Below are 22,031 nucleotides of genomic sequence, written 5' to 3' on the forward strand. Positions count from 1 at the left end.
GCGGGATGTGGACGAGATGTGTTGGAGGGCATGTTTAACCACGTGGGAAGGGAAATTGTGGTCTCTAAAGAAGGAGGCCATCTGGTGTGTTCTGTGGTGGAACTGGTCCTCCTGGGAGCAGATACGGCGGAGGCGGAGGAATTGGGAATTCGGGTAACCTTATAAGCTTACCCTTATTATAATATTTTCTGAGTGTACACAGTTCACCTATACAAGGAAAAGGTGCTGGTGATTTAATTTTTTGAGTCTTTAACAATGTTCTACAACCAAATAGGATAAATAAAAAAGAACAAACAGTATTCTTGTACTTAGAAAGGTGTCCTGGAGATCACTCAAAATATGCACAAATACTGACCTCTGACAGTGGCAGAGTATTATCAGTAAACTAATACTATGATAATTATGAGAAATAAATATTGGCAATAATATTAACATACTTAGCAAAATCAGGTTTCTAGTGCAAGTAGGGATTTGCTTTTTTGACATTCACAGGTTTTTAGATTAGATTCCCTACAGTGTGGAAAGAGGCCCTTCGGCCCATCAAGTCCACACCGACCCTCCGAAGAGTAACCCACCCCCCTCTGACTAATGCACCGAGCACTATGAACAATTTAGCATGGTCAATTCACCTGGCCTGCACATCTTTGGATTGTGGGAGGAAACCGGAGTACCCAGAGGAAACCCACGCAAACACGGGGAGAATGTGCAAACCCCACACAGACAGTTGCTCGAGGCTGGAATCGAACCTGGACCCCCTGGTGCTGTGAGGCAGCAGTGCTAACCACTGAGCCACCGTGCCGCCCTGTTGCTGTGTTCTTTGCTAAAATAACTAAGAATGCACAGCATTACAACATTCAATTGCCTTAAACGTATTACTAGGAATAAGAACTTTTCAGGGTCTAACCCTTATGTGTTGATGCTATGTAGATGTAAAGTTCTTTAGAATATTGTATTGGTTCTGTTCCTAACAGAAACAAACACATTTTCTGAGATATTAATTGCATTCTTAGATGCCTTTTGAAGTTAGTTTAGCACAGTGAAACTTACTGAATCAGTACCCTAAAGGTTTTATATACAGTTGTACAGAAATTGGATTTAATGTGGTTAATGAGAATTGTGACATTCACAAATCCAGTGATCATCAGCAAAAGAGAAAGCCTACAAAACCAGAAGTTGCTGGAAAGCTCAGCAGATCTGGCAGCATCTGTGAAGAGAAATCAGAGTTAATGTTTTGGGTCTGGTGACCCTTCCTCAGAATCTGAAACATTAACTGTTAACGTTTTGGGTCTGGTGACCCTTCCTCAGAATCTGAAACATTAGATTAGATTTTTTTAGATTACATTACAGTGTGGAAACAGGCCCTTCGGCCCAACAAGTCCACACCGATCTGCCGAAGCACAACCCACCCATACCCCTACATTTACCCCTTACCTAACACTACGGGCAATTTAGCATGGCCAATTCACCTGACCTGCACATCTTTGGACTGTGGGAGGAAACCGGAGCACCCGGAGGAAACCCACGCAGACACGGGGAGAATGTGCAAACTCCACACAGTCAGTCACCTGAGTCGGGAATTGAACCCGGGTCTCTGGCGCTGTGAGGCAGCAGTGCTAACCACTGTGCCACCGTGCCACCCACTAGCAGTTTGCGATTTTCCGCGCGGGAGGCGAACATGATCATGACAGCACAGACACTTTCCCACACCACAGTTAATTCCCCGGGAAGCAAACCCATTTTTCATCTGTTTTAAACATCAATACAGCGGGGATCGAAACATCATTTTAACAAGCTGCGTTGTTGGAGTTGATCAGCAGAAATGGCAGCGGTGGGATTCGAACCCACGCCCCTGTCGAGACTGGAGTCTTAATCCAGCGCCTTAGACCACTCGGCCACACTACCAGCCCATAACTCTGATTTATCTTCACAGATGTTTCTTTTCCAGCAATTTCTATTTTTGTTTCTGATTTAAAGCATCCACAGTTCTTTAGGTTTTTATTTAAGAGAAAGCCTACTTTGCTATGCAAGGCCTGTTTGTGTTGATGGTTTGCAAGGTCGAGAGTGTGTCACTAGTTTGGGCAAAGGATGCAACAAATCCTGTGAACTGAGTGTAATAAAAAGTGTCAGAAAATTCAGCAGTTGTGAAGAGAGAAACAGAATTAACATTTTGAGCTGCATGACTCCTTTTCAGAAACATGAATTGAGTGACTGTGGTTCTACCTGTTTAGCAGACATATAATATTAGGAACTGGAAATGTGTTGCTGGAAAAGCGCAGCAGGTCAGGCAGCATCCAGGGAACAGGAGAATCGACGTTTCGGGCATAAGCCCTTCTTCAGGAAGGGCTTATGCGATTCTCCTGTTCCCTGGATGCTGCCTGACCTGCTGCGCTTTTCCAGCAACACATTTCCAGCTCTGATCTCCAGCATCTGCAGACCTCACTTTCTCCTATAATATTAGGAAGCATGTTAAAACTTAAAGTGATAAAAGTGAGGATAATTTATCTATTTGGTAAACAGATGTTCAGCTGGAGGCTTCAAAACAATAATTAAACCAGTTGCTATAAATACCAAGGCACTTAATACCAGCAAACCAGAAAAACTAACAGTCATTTGGTCGTAGAGAACTCGAGTCTTGCTGCAAAAAGAAACTTTGCATCTTGCACTCACCAGGAAAGTTCATAAGAATACTTTATAAGGGGGAAAAGCAACCCTTCACATTGTATGAGAGCAGACTGTTGATTGGTTGGCAAGTGGACTTTGATTGACAGAGGTATTGTCGTGGAGAATGTAGTTGATGATGATTGATAGTTAACTGTCAGGCTTTGTTTAGATTTCACACCAAGTGAGTTAACTGATATTTCTCAGGACAATGTCCAACATTAGGTGTGATTCTGTAATTGGACACTATTTGCTGAACAGTGAGCAGAGAGTTATGTTGACAATTAATTTAGAATTGGGGTCACTGTGTAGCACACTTGCATCTACTGCAAGCTACATATATTAATACATAGAGCCCTGTTCTTTGAAAACAGAAAGAATGTGCACACGCACTGTGCTTGTTCTAACTCAACAAAATTTGGTGGTTCTTTTTCAGGGGAAATTCCCCAACCAGAGTCAACATCCACTTTTAAAATTTAAACATGCATACAAACAAGGAGCAGGAGGCCATTCAGCCCTTCAAGTCTGCTTCAATATTCACTAAGGTCAGAGAGTACTCTTGACTCCAATTCCTATCTACCGCAGATAACTTTTCACCTCCATTTATCAAAACTCTAGCTACCTCTGTCTTAAACAAATTGTTTCTTCCAAATCAACTATTGCACTTTAGGATCACGATTTTTATAGGCAGAACTAAGAGAATTGCGGACCACCAAGTACATTTCTAAAATAATTTTAAGACAATTAAGATTACTTGAAATATATCCAATAACATAAAGCTTATGAACAGACTTCAAAATTACTGAATAATTTTACCCTACAGCCAAACATTTTTACATAGACAGAGCTGTTTGAACATACCTGAGATTCTGATATAATTTTCAGAGTTGCCTGATTTCTCTCTTCATTTGTAGCATTATTTAGGTGTTCAATATTTTTGTTTTCCATGTTGAATAAACTGGAAGAAGAAGAAAAGAATGTGAAATAGGTACCAAATTACCCCAACTGCAGCATTTGAAGACTACTATCAGAAGTCAGTCAGAATAGAAATTTCTGCCATTAACTTGAGAGCTATCCTGTATTTGTCAATGTGCACATATATCCTGAATTTATGAAGGAACAGGCTCTTCTTAGGTTTTAAACCAACACCCTTCATTTTTGTTATGGGGAAAAAAAGCATGGAAAGCATAGTGATGGATTTAGAGACGGTTGAAGGGATTTGGAGTTCTGATCGGGATAACCAGTAACCATGTCCACCCTAAGCAACTGTGATCTATTTGACATTCTGTAGAAGTTTTTCTCACTTCTGTAAATAGATTATGCAGTTACAACTCACAATTAAGCCATGCTTTTTCACTGAAGATAATACTTGAGTAAATTACAACATCCAAGCAGATGAGCACGTAATATGAGAACACAAGTCATATGAGTAAGAGTAGATCATATAGCCTGTTGAACCAGCTCTGTCATTCAATTCAATCGAAGCACTTTCCTTCCTACCCTCTATACACCTTGATTCCAAAACTAAAAATATGTTTATCCTACCAAATAATGGAGCATTCACAATCTTCTGAGATAGAAAATTTCAAAGATTCACAACACTTTGAGTTAAGAAATAGTCCGCATTCCAGTCCCAAAACATCCCTTATACTGAGACCTTACCCTGGTGTTTTTGACCCCGTCAGCATATAACCTTTCAGCATCTACTCAGTCAAACCCCTTCAGAGTCTTTATGTTTCAGTGAGATCAATCTCACTTTTCTAAACTCCAGACAGTGTTGTCCCAATTGACTCAGTTCCTCATCCATTTGGCAAATCTTCTGATCTGCTGACATAGCACCGCCAATGCATATATATCCTTTCTTAAATATGGATACCAAAATTGCAGACAGTACCTAAGTTTTGAATAATAATAGTGGGCTTACTTACAAAATAATATTGAAATAGATGAGCACAATAGATTTTTAAAACTAAATAATGTAATAATGCTGTGTACATTTATTGTCCTTCAAATGCAAGACTTTATATTGCACTTATAGTCAATACCTATGGCAAAGGTCATTAACTAAACTTTTAAATGTTTTCATATTATTGACTGCCACATCCAATGCATGTTCCACACAACCCTAGTCACAAAGTCACTGCCTACAGATCCAATTCACAGGCACCAGCACCTCATCCAACTCCCCACCATTTCACACATGCAATGAACTCCATATAACTCTCCGTTCATGCATACTCAACGCCAGACTCCCGCTCCCTGTCGCACAAATGCAAACAGAAGTATCTATCCAAATTTCTACAAATTCATATGTTGTGCTCCATTCAACTTCCCCCTCCTTTCACATTAACAGTGTATCCCATCATCAGCCTACCCTTTTAGAGAAACCTTATCTTAACTCATAGTTCACACTGGCAACTATTATACCTTGGCAACCTACCTCAGCAAGTATGCTCAATTAAACTTGACATTGTCAATGCACCACTCTTCTTCCTTCCTTTCATTCCTTCCACTTTTCATTATCCTGACCCTGATTACTGTTGACTTTTCTCTCTTTTATCCATTCATTTTCCTCGTTGCCATTTACTCTCAGTCTTCTCAGGTTCACCACTACAGAAATCCCTGTCTATTCCCTAACTAATGAATCACCTAGAACTATCACTCCTCTTTAAACATGGCCGCCATGTAATTCTCATCCTTGCAGATATGACACAGTGCCTCCATTCATTGTTCAAACTCAGAAACGTAGTGATCAGGTTTCTGCAGTGTAAACACGTTCTGTATGTTTGGTTATCTAGGACCCCAGTAGGATGACTGATTTCCCATTTATCACAGGCCGCACATTTCACTTGACCTGTGCAGCCATCTCTTAAACTTACTGAGTGTTTCTTGCTTTGTCTTAAACTTACTTCCCTTATCCTATTTTGCTTAATATATTATTTTATCACATTGACTCTGATTTTAATTTATTCCTGTTATTTCTCAGTTAATCCCTTCTTTCAAAACCTCACTTTTTAAAACATGAATCAATCAATCCACCATTTGACTTTTCGTCTGTTGGGTTCCTAATCCTGGGCCTCAGTATACCCTCTTGCTGCTGTATTGAAGCCGAAGTGCTGGACCTCTGTTCCCAGGCCTCAATATATCCTTTCACCCTAAACACTGTTTTCACAAACTGGTGAGGTTACAGCTAATTTATTTAATTCGCCTATGCCCTTGTATCTGTTGAGTTTACCTGAGAAGGCCCTGGTTTATTAATTCCACATCTGAAATGCTTCACTATTTTCTATTGGTTTTGCAAGTTACTTGCATTTTGCAACATTCCTGAAGTGTTTACATTGCACGTTGTCCTGCATAAATGCAGCAATGCCAAGGTACTGGATTTGTGATTTGTGAAAGTCCGGTAGAGTTAGTAAAACTCATTGCAATATCAATGTGTTCTTAAGATGAAGTGTCAAAAGAGACCTTAAATAACAGAATCATGGATATTTTCATGAATTAAAAAGCAATGCAAAAATTTCTTATCATGATGTTTTTTTTAATTCTGAGAAGCTGAATACCCAAGTAGCTTTACAGCCTGGAGGGAAGGAAAGGAATGGTGACTGCTGGGCAGTCCAAGAGAAACAGGCAAGTAGTGTAGGAGTCTCTTGATGTTCGATTCACAAATCAGTTTTCCATTTTGGAAACTGATGAGAGCATAGATACCTGAAGAGAGTGTAGTCAGAGCTATGTTTGTGGCACCACAAGTGGCTCAGGAGGGAAGAAGGAGGCGTGATAGTTATAGGTGATTTAGTTAGGGAACAGGCAGGCATTTCTGTGGCCATTAATGTGATTCCAATATATATGCCAATGGCTCACACAGGAAGAGGATATGGTCCTCCTGCAATCAGAATTTCAGAAGCTATGTAGAATGTTAGAAAGCAGGACTTCAAATGTAGTAATCTGCAGATTACTCTCAGTGCCACATGCAAGTGAGTACAGAAATAGTAGGATAAGGCAGATGAAATCAAGACTGGCACAGAAAGATGATAAGGAGGGAAAGCTTTAGATTCCTGGGACACTAAAACTAAGGACTTTGGGACCAGTACAAGCTAAATGGGCTGCACCTGAACAGAGTTGGGATTGAGTTCCTTGCAAGATGTTTAGATTAGATTAGATTAGATTAGATTACTTACAGTGTGGAAACAGGCCCTTCGGCCCAACAAGTCCACACCGACCCACCGAAGCGTAACCCACCCATACCCCTACATTTACCCCTTTACCTAACACTACGGGCAATTTAGCATGGCCAATTCACCTGACTTGCACATCTTTGGACTGTGGGAGGAAACCGGAGCCCCCGGAGGAAACCCACGCAGACACGGGGAGAACGTGCAAACTCCACACAGTCAGTCGCCTGAGTTGGGAATTGAACCCGGGTCTCTGGCGCTGCGAGGCAGCAGTGCTAACCACTGTGCCACCGTGCCGCCCACATGTTCTCCTGGTGCCATTGGGAAGGCTTTAAAATAACTTGATAGGGGGATGGAAACTAACAGAGAATAGTAGAGGAGAAGACCAGGTTTCACGTGATAGTTGAGAGATATCAAATTAGTAAGTCAAGTCAGAGTAAGTAAGAAAAAAAATGAAGTCCAAATTAGGGTTACTGAACATTTATGTGAATACATGGAGTATAGTAAATAAGGCTGAGGAGTCATAGGCACAGATTGCCATGTGCAATTTTAAGATTGTGGAGGAGTAGATTGGCAGGCAAATTTTGGAAAGGTGCAGAAGTAACAGGGTTGTTGTCATGGGTGACTTCAACTTTCCAAATATTGTTGGAACCTCCTTATTCCAAATAGTTTGGATGGAGCAGAAATTGTCAGGTGTGTCCAGGAAGGATTCCTGACACAATATGTAGATAAACTGACTAGAGGGGAGGCCATATTGGATTTGGTGCTTGGCAACGAACCAGGTCAGGTGTCAGATCTCTCGGTGGGACAGTATTTCGGTGATAGTGCTTACAAATCCCTGATCTTCTTTTAGTCATGGAGAGGGATATGAGCATACTGTATGGAAAAGTATTTAACTGAGGAAGGGGGAATTATAATGCTGTTAGGCAGGAACTGTGGGGCATAAATTGGGAACAGATATTCTCAGGGAAATGCACGGCAGAAATGTGGAGGTTGCTTAGCGAACACTTGCTGCAAGTACTGAATAGGTTTGTCCCACTGAGGCAAAGAAGATTTGGTAGGGTAAAGGATCCTTGGAATGACAAGAGATGTGGAACATCTAGTCAAGAGGAAGAAGGAAGCTTAAGGTTGAGGAAACAAGGATCAGACAGGGCTCGAGAGGGTTATAAGGTAGCCAGGAAAAAGCTGAAGAATGGACTTAAACAGCTAGAATGGTGCATGAAAAAGTGGTTAGGATTAAGGAAAACCCCAAAGCATTCTACACTTATGCAAGGAAGAAGAAGATGGCCAGAGTGAGGGTAGAGTCGAAAAATGTGATGCTGGAAAAGCACAGTAGGTCAGGATCCGAGGAGCAAGAGAATCAACATATCAGGCATAAGCTCTTCATCAGGAACATTCCAGCATCTGCAGTCCTCACTTTCTCCTAGAGTGTACAGCTGATAGGTATAATGGAGAGAACTTGTTCCTGGATTCGAGGAGATAGGGAAGGTCCTTAATGAATACATTGCTTTAGTATTCACTAGTGAGAAGGACCTTGTTGTTTGAGAGGATAGTGTGAAACAGGCTGATATGTTTGAAAACGTTGAAGTTAAGAAGGAGGATGTGCTGGAAACTTTGAAAAACAAGGATAAGTAAGTCCCCTGAGCCAGACGGGATATACCCAAGGTTATTACAGGAAGCGAGGGAAGAGACTGCTGTGCCTCTGGCAATGATCTTTGCATTCTCACTGTCTACTGGAGTAGTACCAAATGATTGGAGGTTGACAAATGTTATTCCCTTGTTCAGGGGAATAGGGATAACTCTGGGAATTACAGACCAGTCAGTCTTACATAGGTGATGAGCATATTATTGGAGACGATTCTGAGAGACAGGATTTATGATTATTTGGAAAAGAATAACTTGATTAGAGATAGTCAGCAATTCTTTGTGAGAAGCAGTTCATGCCTCAAGTCTTACTGAATTCTTTGAGGATGTGATAAAACATATTAATGACGGTACAGCAGTGGATGTGGTGTACATGGATTTTAGCAAGGTGTTTGAAGAGGCTCGCCATGGTAGACTCATTCAGAAAGTAAGGAAGCAAGGAATACAGGGAAGTTTGGCTGTCTGGATACAGAATTGGCTGGCCCATAGAAGACATGGAAAGGGGGGTTTAGTTGATTGAAGGTGTTCAGTCTGGGGCTTGGTGACCAATGGTGTTCCACAGGGATCATTTCTGGGACCTCTGCTCTTACAGATCTTTATAAACAACTTGGGTGAGGAAGTGCAAGGGTGGGTTAGTAAGTTTGCTAATGACACAAAGGTTGGTGGAGTTGTGGATAGTGTAGAGGGCTATTGTAGGTTGCAGTGGGATATTGACAGAATGCAGAACTGGGCTGAGAAGGGGCAGATGGAGTTAAACCTGGAAAAGTGTGAAGTAATTCATTTTGGAAGGTTGAATGTGAGTGCGGGATACAGGGTTAAAGGTAGGTTTCTTGGCAGTGTGGAAGAACAGAGTGATCTTGGGGTCCATGTCCATAGATCCCTCAAAATTGCCACCCACGTTGATAGGGTTGTTAAGAACACGTAGAGTAGAATAGAGTAGAGTAGCGTCTATTTGTCAATTCTACCATATACAACTGATACAGTAAAAATTAGACTGCATCTCTGTAGGACCAAGATACATGCACAGCACAAACTACACATTCGTAAGTGGCATACAGGGCAGAAAAAGTAAAAAACACGCAAAATACAGTGAAATAAAAGAATGATAAATAATAGACATTTTTCTAGCAGCAATTCAAAGTCATGCAAAGAATTTCGGATGGAATAGAGTCTGATTATATAGTGTTAATGGGCGTGATGGCTTGGGGGAAGAAACTGTTGCACAGTCTGGCTGTGAGAGACCGAATGTTCCAGTATCTTCTGCCAGATGGCAGGAGGGAGAAGGGTTTGAGTGAGGGGTGTGTGGGGTCTTCCACAATGCTCTTCGCCTTTCTGATGTAGAATGAAGTGTAAATGTCTATAATGGAGGGAAGAGAGACCCCAATTATCTTCTCAGCCGTCCTCACTATCCGTTGTAGGATCTTACAGTCCAAGACAGTGCAATTCCCAAACCACACAGTGATGCAGCAGCTCAGGATACTCTCAATGAACCCTCTGTAGAATGTGGTGAGGATGGGGGTGGGAGGTGGTCTTTCCTTAACCTGCGCAGAAAGTAGAGATGCTGTTGGGCTTTCTTAGCTATGGAGCTGGTGTTGAGGGTCCAGGTGAGAGTCTCCACCAGGTGGATGCCTAGAAATTTGGTGCTCTTCGTGATCTCCATGGGTGAGCTGTCAACGTTCTGCAGAAAATTATCACTCCGTGCCCTCCTGAAGTCAACAACTATCTCTTCTGTTTCATACAATGTAATTGGTTTTCATTAACAGAGGAATTGAGTTTAAAAGCCACGAGGTTATGCTGCAACTCTATAAAGACCTGGTTAGACCACACTTGCAATATAGTGTTCAGTTCTGGTTGCCTCATTATAAGAAGGATGCTGAAGCTCTAGAGAGGGTGCAGAGGACATTTAGCAGGATGCTGCCTGGACTGGATGGTAGGTCTTATGAATAAAGGTTGAGGTAGCTAGGGCTTTTCTCACTGGAGCGAACAAGGATTAGAAGTGACTTGACAGAGGTGTACAAGATGATGAGAAGCATAGATAGAGTGGATAGCCAGATACTTTTCTCCAGGGTGGAAATGGCTATCTTGAGGAGGCATAATTTTAAGGTGATTAGAGAAAGGTTTAGGGGAGATGTCAGAGGTTGGTTCTTTTCACAGTGAATAGTGGGTGTGTGGAATGCACTGCCAGCGGTGGGAGTAGAATCAGAAATATTAGTGATATTTAAGCAAAACTTGGATAGGCACATGGATGATAGTAAAATGAAGATAGTCTGATCTTAGAGTAGGATTAAAGGTCGGCACAGCATAAAGGGCCAAAGGTCCTGTATTGTGCTGTAGCATTCTATGTTCTATGTATAACAGAGACCTGGTTCAGGAAAAGGCAAGATTGGGTGTTAAATATTCTAGGTACGACATATTCAGAAAAGATTAAAAAGGAAGGAAAAGAGTAGCAGTATTGGTTAAGAAGTCAATTGCAGTGCTGAAGAAAGATGTCTCAGAAGTCTAAGCACATAATCAATTTGGCTAGAACTAAGGAAGAAAAGGGTATAGTTATACTACTAGGTGTAGTCTGTAGATCATCAACTAGTGGAAAGGATGAAAACGAACAATTTAACAGGGAGATTACAGAGAAATGTCAAAATTACAGAGCAGTTAAAACGGGAGACTTCAATTACCCAAATATAGACTGGGGTACTTGTAGTGTATGGAGCGGCGAGGGACAACTGTTCCTCGTTTGCATGCAGGTTTGCTTCCATATATTTCTCATCCAGTAAGAAAGTATTCACTGTCAGATATCATTCTTGAAAATGAGCCAAATAAATGGAGATGGGTTAAGATAAAAGGGGGTAAGTTTAAAAGAGATATGAGGCAAGTTATTTTTTCCAGTGCCTGGAAAGCACTGTCAGAGGTGATGGTAAAGGCAGATGAAATGGCAAAGAAATAAAGGCATCTTGACAGATATATCAATGACAAAGGAATAGAGGGATACAAGCCACGTAGAGGCAAAAGGTTTTTAATTTAGAAAGGCATCATGTGTCAGCAGTCTTGTTGGGCTGAAGGGTGTGTTCCTGTGCTGTTCTGTTCTGTTCTTTGATTTGATTTGATCAAGTGTCAGCTGGGGAATATTTCGCAAACAGTGATCATTATATTGTAAAGTTCAGGACAATGATAGAGAATTAAATCCCGAGAGAGAAATATGAATGGATACACTTCAACAGGGCAAGAACAGAGCTGGGCAGCGTTGACTGGAATGACAAGTTCACAGTTAAAACAGCAACGAACAATGAACCAACTTAAAAGAGGAGATGTTCCTTTCGGTCAAGGAATATCGCCTCAACTAGAAAAGGCAGAACAAAAATTCAGGAATCCCTGAAAGACAAACAAGATAGGAATTAAGATTTTTTTTAAAAAATCATTCTTGGGACGTCGACACCACTGGCTGGCTGACTGGCCAGCGTCGATTGCTTGTCTCTAAAGATGAAGAGAAGATAAAGAAAAAAAATGTGTTTATGACAAGTGTTAAGTAGAAAGTAAAATTGAGAACCAAAAGAGATATCAAAGGTTCAGAGGGGAATTAAAAAGCAAATAAGTGAAGTAATGAAGAATTATTAGAAAACACAGACAGCCAATATGAAGTATCCTAGAGTCTTCTATGGCCATATAAATTATAAAATAGAGGTAAAAGGAGCAGTAGGACAGATTAGGGACCAAGAAGAAGATTTACACATGGGTCAGGGAGCATATGTATTTAACAAAGACATTGATACCACCTGGGCCATGGTGACAAAGGAGGGAACTCAGTCACTAGAAGGGTTCAAAGTTAATTGAGCAGAATGGTTGAAAAGCCTGTTGGTACTTAAAGTTGACAAGGCACCAGGACTGGATGAGATGCACCCAAGGATCTTGAAGTCAGAAGTCACATGACACCAGGTTATAGTCCAACAGGTTTATTTAAAATCATAAACTTTTGAAGCACTCCTTGGTCAGGTGAATTTCAGGTGAAGAGACTAGGATTGACTGGGACTGTCTTAGAATTTGTTAGGAACTCCAGGAGGGCTTCTTGAAACAGTGTGCAGGTAATCCAAATAGGGAAGGAGGTGTACTTGACCTTGTATTGAAGAGTGAACCTGGCCAAGCGATTGAAGTTTTGGTGGGGGAGCATTTTGGGAACAGTGATCATAATGCTGTAAGTTTTAAAATAGTTATGGAGCGGATAAAACTGGTCCTCGGGTGAAATCATTAATTTGAAAATTTGAAAGACTGGAGAATATGTTCAAAAGGGCAACAGGGATAATCCAGGAAATTATAGGTTGGTGAGCCTTACATTAGCAGTGGGGAAATTACTCAAGAAGATTCTTAAGAACAGGAATTATTTACATTAGGAATATTCAGCTTAAGAGACAAAAATAGAAAATGCTGGAAAAGCTCAGCTGGTCTGGCAGCAGCTGTGGAGAGAAATCAGAGTTAACATTTCAAGTGACCATCCTCAGAACTGATAGTAGCAAGGAAAATGTCAGTTGATATGCAGAAGGGAAATCGTCTGATTAGTAAGTTTGCAGATGACAAAAAATGATGGAGGTGGGGAGAGGGGGTAAGGAGTAAACAACAGATTGGGATAAAGCCCAAAGAGAGAGAACAGCAGCTGGACAGACAAAGCAGTGGATAACAATCTAGCAAGGAGGTTACATAGCTATTAATTGGCATTCTTACTGGCTAACAATTGGTTGGCAGACTGTATGATAACACGGCTTGGTTGTGGGGATTGGGGTAAGGACGTGGGAGAGCTCAAGCCATAAAATTATTCCATTTTATACTGAATCAGGAAGGATGCAGAGTCTCCAAGTGGAAAATAAGATGCTGTTCTTCCAGCTTATGCTGAACCTTGCTGGAGCACCGCAGGAAGCCTGAGACAGAGATATTGGCCAGGGAACAACATCTCCAGGATGGTGTACTGAAGTGGCAGACAATTGGAAGTTCAGGGTCTTTTTTGTAAATAGAATGCAAGTGTTTTGCAAAGCGGTCACCTAGTCTATACTTCATTTCCCCAATGTAGAAAAGACCACAATGTGAGCAGCAAATGCAATAGACTAGATTGCGTGAAATTCAGGTAAAGGGCTGCTTTACCTGGAACGTGTGATTGGGCCCTTGGATACTGAGGAACGAGGTGGTAAACAGAGAGATGTAACACCTTCTGCAGTTGCAGTGGAAGGTGCCTTGAGACGTTTTTGAGGGAGGTGGGGGGGGGAGGTGAAAAAAAGAGTGGACTAGAGTGTCTCTGAGTAAACAGTTCCTGCGGAAGGCTGATAACAGAGACGAGGGGAATATGCATCTAGTGGTGACATCGTGCTGGAGGCCAGGCCTCGATATCACATCGTCTATTATTACACACCACATATTGTTAGCAACTAACAGCCCCCATTAACAGCTATTCATCCTCTTAGCCAGATCATTATCCACTCCATTGTGTGCCTATCTACTACTCTCTCTCGTTGGTGTCTATTCCCACCTACCGTTTATTCCTTATCCCCTCCCAGTTAACTGATATCTCTCTACAGATGCTGCCTGACCTGCTAAGCTTTTTCAGCAATTTCTATTTCTGTCTTTGATTTACAGTATCCGCAGTTCTTTTGGTTTATATACAACTTGGATTGTGTGCATGAGGTCATGTCTCACCAATATGATTGAGTTTTCAGAGGAAGTCACCAAGATGATTGATGAGGGTCAGACAGTAGATGTTATCCACATGGACTCTACAAACACATTTGATAAGGTCCCTCATGGTAGGCTGGTTGAGAAAATGAAGTCACATGGGATCCATAGTGAGTAGTAAGTTGGATAGAAAATTGGCTTTGTCAGAGAAAACAGAGGGTAGTTTGGAGGGATGTTTTTTCTGACTTGAGGTCTGTGACCTTTTTCTATATAAAATAAAACAATTTAGTTGAAAATGTCAATGGTCTGATTAATAAGTTTGCAGATGACACAAAAAATGATGGAGTTGTGGATAATGAGGAAGGTTATCAAAGGATACAGCAGGATATAGATCAATGTAAAGTTCAGCAGGGAAATGGAAGGTGGAGTTTAATTTGGACAAGTGTGAGGTGATGCAATTTGGCAGATCAACTGCAAGAGGGAAGTATACAGTAAATGGCAAGACCCTGAAGAGCATTTGTATACAGAGGGATCTTGGGGTGTAAGCAGATAGTTCCCTGAAAGTGGGTAAGGTGGTAAAGGAGGCGTGCACTGGAAATGTGTTGCTGGAAAAGCGCAGCAGGTCAGGCAGCATCCAGGGAACAGGAATCTCCTGTTCCCTGGATGCTGCCTGACCTGCTGCGCTTTTCCAGCAACACATTTCCAGCTCTGATCTCCAGCATCTGCAGACCTCACTTTCTCCTCAAAGGAGGCGTGCAGCATGATTAACATAACTTGCCAACTTTTGTACTCAATGACCAACTGATATAGGTACAGCTGTATAAAACTTTAGTTAGGCCCATATAGAATGTTGCATACAGTTCTGGTCACCACAGTAAAGGAAGGATGTGAAGGCTTTGGAGAGAGAGCAAAAGAGGTTTACTAAGATGTGGCCTAGATGGAGTGTATTAGCCTTAAGGAGAGGTTGGATAAACTTGGATTTATTTTTGTTAGAATATCAGAGGCTGGGAGGTGATATAATAGAAGTATATGAAATTATGACAGGCATTGATAGGGTGGAAATGTTAAGTGCTAGAAGGCACAGGTTTAAGGTGAAAGGGGAATGTTTAAAGATGATATATGAGGCTAGGGTGGTAGGTGCCCGGAACAGGCTGCCAGAGGAGGTGGTAGAAGTAGACATGAAGCAACGTTTGAGAGGCATTGAGAAAGATATATGAACACGCAGGGAATAGGGGGATATTGACCACGTGCAGGCAAATGAAATGAGTTAAGAATGGCATCATGGTCAGCACAGACATGGTGGGTCCAAGATACTGTTCCTGTGCTGTGCTGTACTACTTTCTAAGTGCCATAACTAGGATACCAACTGTTTAGAATATTGTTTTGTGCCAGAATAGGTGCATTGAATAGAACACCTTAATCAGCAAGATACTTCAAAATATCTTTGACAATTGTAAAAAAAAATTGACATTTAAATGATGTACCCTTGCGTTAATTAACTAATTAACACTTCAGACTATTACTGCGTGGGCCATAACAAAACATGCATCATGTGGAAATCTTTTCCAGACAACTCATCTTTTCTAAGCCAGTAGTTTAATGCTGACAATATGCTTTTGTGATTTTGGATATTACTCTTATACATGCTGATTTTACAAAAAAATCCACGAAATATTCAACAGTGACAAAACATACCTTTACCAAAAGATTTTTGTCATGAAGAGCAGAATGGCCATTACATATACTTAATGACACAGTGAGAAGTTTAAAAATAATAATTGCTAATACATGCTAAAGAGTGCATAAAAACTGCTTCACAGAAATGATGTGGAAGAAGTTACAACATGCAGACAGATTGATTGCAAAAAGAAATGACATTTCAAAAATAGAAGAATGAATAACAAAGAGTGTTACCCAATAACAGAATAAGTGAAGACAAAGGCATTTAGTTGAACAACAAGAACACTCAGCTGAATATCTTTCAGGTGTGATAGAAAGGGATGTAAAGGAGATGTGGGAGTTGCATTATTGATTCAGGAGAATATCACAGCTGAACGAAGAGTGAACATCTTGGAGAGCTCATCCAGCAAGGCCATACGTTTAGAAATCTGGAGTACGAAAGGGACAATCATTTTAAGGGGATATAGTATAGTGTTCTACAAAGTGCTGGGACCTCTGTTGTTTTGTAATATATATATAAATGATTTGATTGAAAATGTCAGTGGTCTGATTAGTAAGGTTGCAGATGTCATAAAAATTGGTGGCACAGTAGATAGTGAGGTAGGTTGACAAAGGATACAGAATGTAGATCAGTTGGAAAGTTGAACAAAGAAATGGCAGATGAAGTTTTATCCAGACAAATATAAAATGGTACAATTTGAGAGTCAACTGCAAGAGGAAAGTAAACAGTAAATGGCAGAACTCTTTGGAGCATTGATATACAGAGAGATCTTGGGTAACATGTGAATAAGGTGATAAATAAGGTGTATAACATGCTTGCTTTCAGCAGTCAGGTCATGGAGTCTAAAATTCGGCAAGTCATGTTGCAGCTGTATAAAATTTCGGTTAGGCAACATTTGGAATATTGTGTGCAGTTCTGGTCGCCGTACTATGTGTAAAAGGAATGTGTGCAAAAGAGGTTTGCCAGGATTTTGCCTGGATTAGAGTTTACGAGCTATAAGGGGAGTTGGACAAACTTGGACTGTTCTTGCTTGTGCAGAGGCAACTGGACAACCTGATCGAAGTATATATAATTTTGAGAGGCATGGATAGGGTGGATAGTCAGAATGTTTGTCCCAGGATGGAAATGTCAAATAGAAGAGGCAAGTTTAAAAGGGTGTGAGGTAGGTTTCTGTTACACAGAGAATAGTAGGTGACTGGAATGCATTACTGGGGAGGTGGTAGAAGCATCGTCAATAGCAACTTTAACAGGCATTTTGTGGGACACATGAACAGACAGGAAGTAGAAGGATATGATCCATATGTAGGCAGATAAGATTTGCTTTGAAGAGAGTTATGGTCAGCACAGATGAAGTGGCGCAAAGCGCATATTTCGGTACTGTACCGTTCTTTGTTCTATGTTCTACAACAGAAGTTCATAGTGTACATAGGAATCAAACATTCTATCATCTAGGAGAACGGGAGTAGAATGTAGGAGCAAATTACTACAGATGCTGGAATCTGTACTGAAAACAGAAAATGCTGGAGATGACAGCAGGTCAAGCAGCGTCGATGGAGAGAGCAAGCTAATGTTTCGAGTCCAGATAATTCTTCATCAGAACTGACCTGAAGTGAAAGGGACAGCATTTATGCAATAGGGGAGTGAAGTGGGGTGAGGGGAGTGAAGTGGGGTGGGGGGATAGAGTGCTGGGGGAGAAAGAGTATTGATAGTTCAGATTAAGTTATCAGAATGTGAGAATGGCTGAAAAATGGTGTGTCTGACTGCCAGACTGGACAGAACAGACAGTCCCCACTGGGGTCCCAGAAAGGCTGGGCTCAATATTGAGTTCAACACCTTCAGACTCTGAATCCACTCCCATTCCTTCCCTTTTTTAAAAAACTTTACTTGTTACATTCTCTGTCACCATGTTCTCTTTCCCCTCCCCTCACCCCAGTGGGAATGTCTATTCTTTCGGACATAGCATCGTTCTAGAAAAGCACAGTAGGTCAGGCAGCATCTGAGGAGCAGGAAAATCAAACTTTTGGACATAAGCCCTTCATCAGGAATGTGGGGGTGGGGCCCAGGAGGCTGAGAGATAAATGGGAGAGGGTGGGTTAGGTAGCTAGGAAGGCAACAGGAAGATGAAGGTTGGGGGTGATGGTGATGGGTTGGAGCGGATAGGTGAGAAGGAAGATGGACAGGTGGGACAGTTCAAGAGGGTGGTGCCGAGTTGGAGGGTTGGATCTGGAAATAAGGTGGGGGAAGAGGAGATAAGAAAACTAGTGAAATCAAAATTAATGTCATGTGCTTGGAGGGCGCAAGGTGGAAGGTGAGGCGTTCTTCCTCCAGTCGTTGGGTGACTAGGTTTTGGCAGCGGAGGAGGCCCAGGACTTGCACGTCCTTGGCGAAGTGAGAGGGGGAGTTGAAATGGTCAGCCACAGGGCAGTGGGGTTGTTTACGTTCTGAAACGTTCTGCAAGTTGGCGTCCTGTCTCCCCAATGTAGAGCATCTGAATCTTCACTTTCTCCAACACCATTGTTCTGCTACTCTCACATTCCAACCACTTAATCTGAACTATTAACATCCTTTCTCACCAGCACTCCACCCTTCCCACCACCCAGTTGTATAAATGCTGTCCCCTCCTCGCTTCATCTCAGCGCTGAAGAAGAGTCGCCTGGACTTGAAACGTCAGCTTGCTTTCTCTCTATGGATGCTGCCTGACCTGCTGTGATCTCCAGTATTTTTTGTTTTCAGTCAAGAGTAGAATGTAAAATGGAAACACCACCATCTGCAACATCCACTGAAAGTATCACAACATCCTGATGGAACATATTACTGTTTCTTCTACATTAATGGATCAGAAACTTGAAACTTCATCCCTAACAGCACTGTAGATATATTTCATGAACTTTAGTGGAGAAAAAAAAAGTGGATTCCCAGGAAATAAACTTTGTTCTTGCAGTGATGTTCACATCCCACGAACAATTAATTTAAAAACGAATTGCAAAGAAGCAGTCAGCAATACTCAAAAAAGATGGCTTAGATATGTTTGAAAATAGAAAAATTAGAACTTTAATACCGCAATCTCTCCAGATTATTCAGTCATTGTATGCAAAGTAAAATAAAAACTTCAGCCGAAATGAAAAGCTCAAGTCAGTCTGTGAAAACCAATTATTGTGGAATGTTCTGGCAGTAAATTACACATTTAAAGTAACAATTAGCATTCAGATTGTAAATTAGATAAGACGTTTTAATTGTGAGGAACACAACATGTAATGCACAGTTTGTTCATATTAACTAGCTTAAACATGGCTTCATAAGACCATTTAAAAGTAAGAGAAGTATGACTGAGCCTATAAAGTCTTCTTCGCCATTCAATAAGATCACAGCTGAACTGATCATTTTCAATTCTACTTTCCTGCCTTTTACCTGTAAATCTTGATTTCCTTACTGATTAAAAATCCATCCAAAAAATTTCACAGATACATGACCCTCAGAGAAGTCTTCATCCTCTCTATTGTAAATCGGTGATTCCTTATTCTGACATTATACTCTCTACTCCTAAAATCTCTCACAAAGGGAAACAGTCTTTCCAAATCTACCCTATCAACTCCCCTAAGAGTCTTCTATGTTCCAATAATATCACCTTTCATTCTTCTAAATTCAATGAGCACACACCAAACTTACTCAGCCTGTATTTGGAAAGGCAAGGACTGATTCAGGTTTGTCAATATGGCTTTGTATGTGGGAAATCATGTCTCACTGACTTGGAGTTTTTTTGAAGAAGTGACAAAGATGATTGATGAAGGAAGAGTGATGGATGTGATTTATATGGACTTCAATAAGGTCTTTGACAAGGTTCCACATGGTAGACTGGTTAACAAAGTTAGATCACACGGAATACAGGGAGAACTAGCCATTTGGATATATAACTGGCTCAAAGATAGGAGACAGAAAATGGTGGTGGACTTTTCAGCCTGGAGGCCTATGACCAGCAGTGTGCTGCAAGAATTGGCGCTGAGTCTCCTCTTTTTTTGCCAGTTAAATAAATGATTTGGATGGGAATATAGGAGGTATGGTTAGTAAGTTTGCAGACAACACCAAAATTGCTTGTGTAGTGGACAGAGATGAGTACAACAGGACCTTGATCAGATAAGCCAGTGGGCTGAGGAGAGACAGATGGGGTTTAATGCGAGATGCTGCATTTTGGCAAGACATGTCAGAGCAGGATTTGTATGCTTAATGCTAAGGTCCTGGGGTATGTGACCAAACAAAGAGACATTGGAATGCACAATCATAGTTCCTTGAAAATGGAGTCACAGGTTGACAGGTAATGAATGAATGTACTGGCTTTACTGTCAAATGTACTCAAATGAGTACAGTTAAAAGTTTACAAGTTGACACTTATAGCACCATCTCACATACAGAAGTACACTTGTCTTTATTGGTCAGTGCATTGCATATAGGAATTGGGAGGTCCTGTACAGGACATTGGTTAATCCACTTTTGGTTTCAATTTTGGTTTCCCTGCTATAGGAAATATGTTGTGAAACTTGAAAGGGTTCAGAAAATATTTACAAGGGTGTTGCCAAAGTTGGAGGGTTTGGGGAGGCTAAATAGGCTGGGGTTATTTTCCCTAGAGTGTGGGAAGCTGAGGGGTGAACTCATAGAAGCTTATAAAATCATGAGGGATATAGATAGGGTGAATGGTCAAAGCCTTTTCCCCAGGGTACAGGAGTCCAAAACTATCGGGTACAGATTTAAGATGAGAGGGGAAAGATTTAAAAAGAGTCCTAAAGGCCACTTTTTCATACAGAGGGTCGTGCATGTACAGAATGAACAGCTATAAGAAGTGGTCGAAGCTGGTACAATTACAATATTTAAAAAGCAACTGGATGGATATATGAATAGGAGGGGTTGAGACAGATATGGGCCAAATGGGTCTAGACTAATTTTAGGATATCTGGTCAGCATGGACAAGTGGGACCGAAGGATCTGTTTCTGTGCTGTACATCTCTATGACTCTTCTGAGGAGACTCATAAAACGGTACCTCCATACTTTGAATCAGTTGTCTCTATTGCCAGTATATCTTTCCTTAGATAAAAGAACTAAAACTGTTCAGTGCCTCATATAGTTTTAGCAAAACCTTCCTACTTTTATACTCCATTTGCTTTACCTATTTTCAATGCAGGTTTGAAAGTCTGCTTATTAAGTAATGTTGTTCCCTTGTTTAAGGAGGGAAATCGGGACAACTCTGATAATTATAGGCCAGTGAGCCTTACTTCAGTTGTGAGTAATGTGTTGGAAAATGTTATAAAAGATAGGATTTATAATAATCTAGAAAGAATAATTTGATTAGGGATAGTCAACACGGTTTTGTGAAGGGTAGGTCATGCCTCACTAACCTTATTGAGTTATTCGAGAAGGTGACAAAACAGGTGGATGAAGGTAAATTGGTTGATGTGGTGTATAAGGACTTCAGTAAGATGTTTGATAAGGTTCCACACACTAGGCTATTGCACAAAATACGGAATTTTGGGATTGAAGGTGATTTAGCGGTTTGAATCAGAAATTGGCTAGCTGAAAGAAGACAGAGTGGTGATTGAAGGGAAATGTTCATCCTAAAGCTTAGTTCTAATGGTGTGCTGCAAGGATCTGTTTTGGGGCCACTGCTGTTTGACATTTTTATAAATGATCTGGATGTGGGTGTAGAAGGATGGGTTAGTAAATTTGCGGATGACACAAAGGTAGGCAGAGTTGTGGATAGTGCCAAAGGATGTTGTGGGTTACAGAGGGACGTGGATAAGATGCAGAGCTGGGCTGAGAAGTGGCAAATGCAGTGTAATGTGGAAAAGTGTGAGGTAGCTCACTTTGGAAGAGATAACAGGAATGCAAAGTACTGGGCTAATGGTAAAATTCTTGGCAGTGCAGATGAACAGAGAGATCTCGGTGTCCTGGTGCATAAATCCCTGAAAGTTGCCACCCAGGTTAATAGGGTTGTTAAGAAGGCATATGGTGTGTTGGCATGTGACTCTTGTTTGATGTGAGAGCTTAAGAACATGTCTGACATTCCTGACTCTTACACTTGCAAGAAGTATGTCCAGCTGCAGCTGTTGTTTGACCGTATGACGACTCTGGAGCTGCGGATGGACTCACTGTGGAGCATCCGCGTTGCTAAGGAGGTTGTGGATAGCACGTTTAGTGAACTGGTCACACCGCTGGTTAGAATTGCTGAGGGAGACAGTGAATGGGT

At 41.2% G+C, this 22,031-nt stretch overlaps 1 protein-coding gene and 1 non-coding gene across 2 annotated transcripts in view; both read right to left on the reverse strand.

The window, feature by feature from the left end:
* The window catches only part of LOC122539553 (sodium/hydrogen exchanger 9B2-like), a 129,569-nt gene that overhangs the window by 97,003 nt on the left and 10,535 nt on the right, over nt 1-22,031 (reverse strand). Inside the window, exon 2 of the mRNA XM_043674535.1 lies at nt 3,520-3,616. Within this exon, the coding sequence (XP_043530470.1) occupies nt 3,520-3,606 (87 nt within the window). The 5' untranslated portion in view covers nt 3,607-3,616. The remainder of the gene's footprint in view (nt 1-3,519; nt 3,617-22,031) is intronic.
* Nucleotides 1,821-1,902, reverse strand: trnal-aag. The gene has a single exon. It is a non-coding gene; the product is annotated as a tRNA-Leu (tRNA).

Source organism: Chiloscyllium plagiosum, chromosome 32 (genome assembly GCF_004010195.1).
Source record: "Chiloscyllium plagiosum isolate BGI_BamShark_2017 chromosome 32, ASM401019v2, whole genome shotgun sequence".
NCBI classification, from domain to species: domain Eukaryota; kingdom Metazoa; phylum Chordata; class Chondrichthyes; order Orectolobiformes; family Hemiscylliidae; genus Chiloscyllium; species Chiloscyllium plagiosum.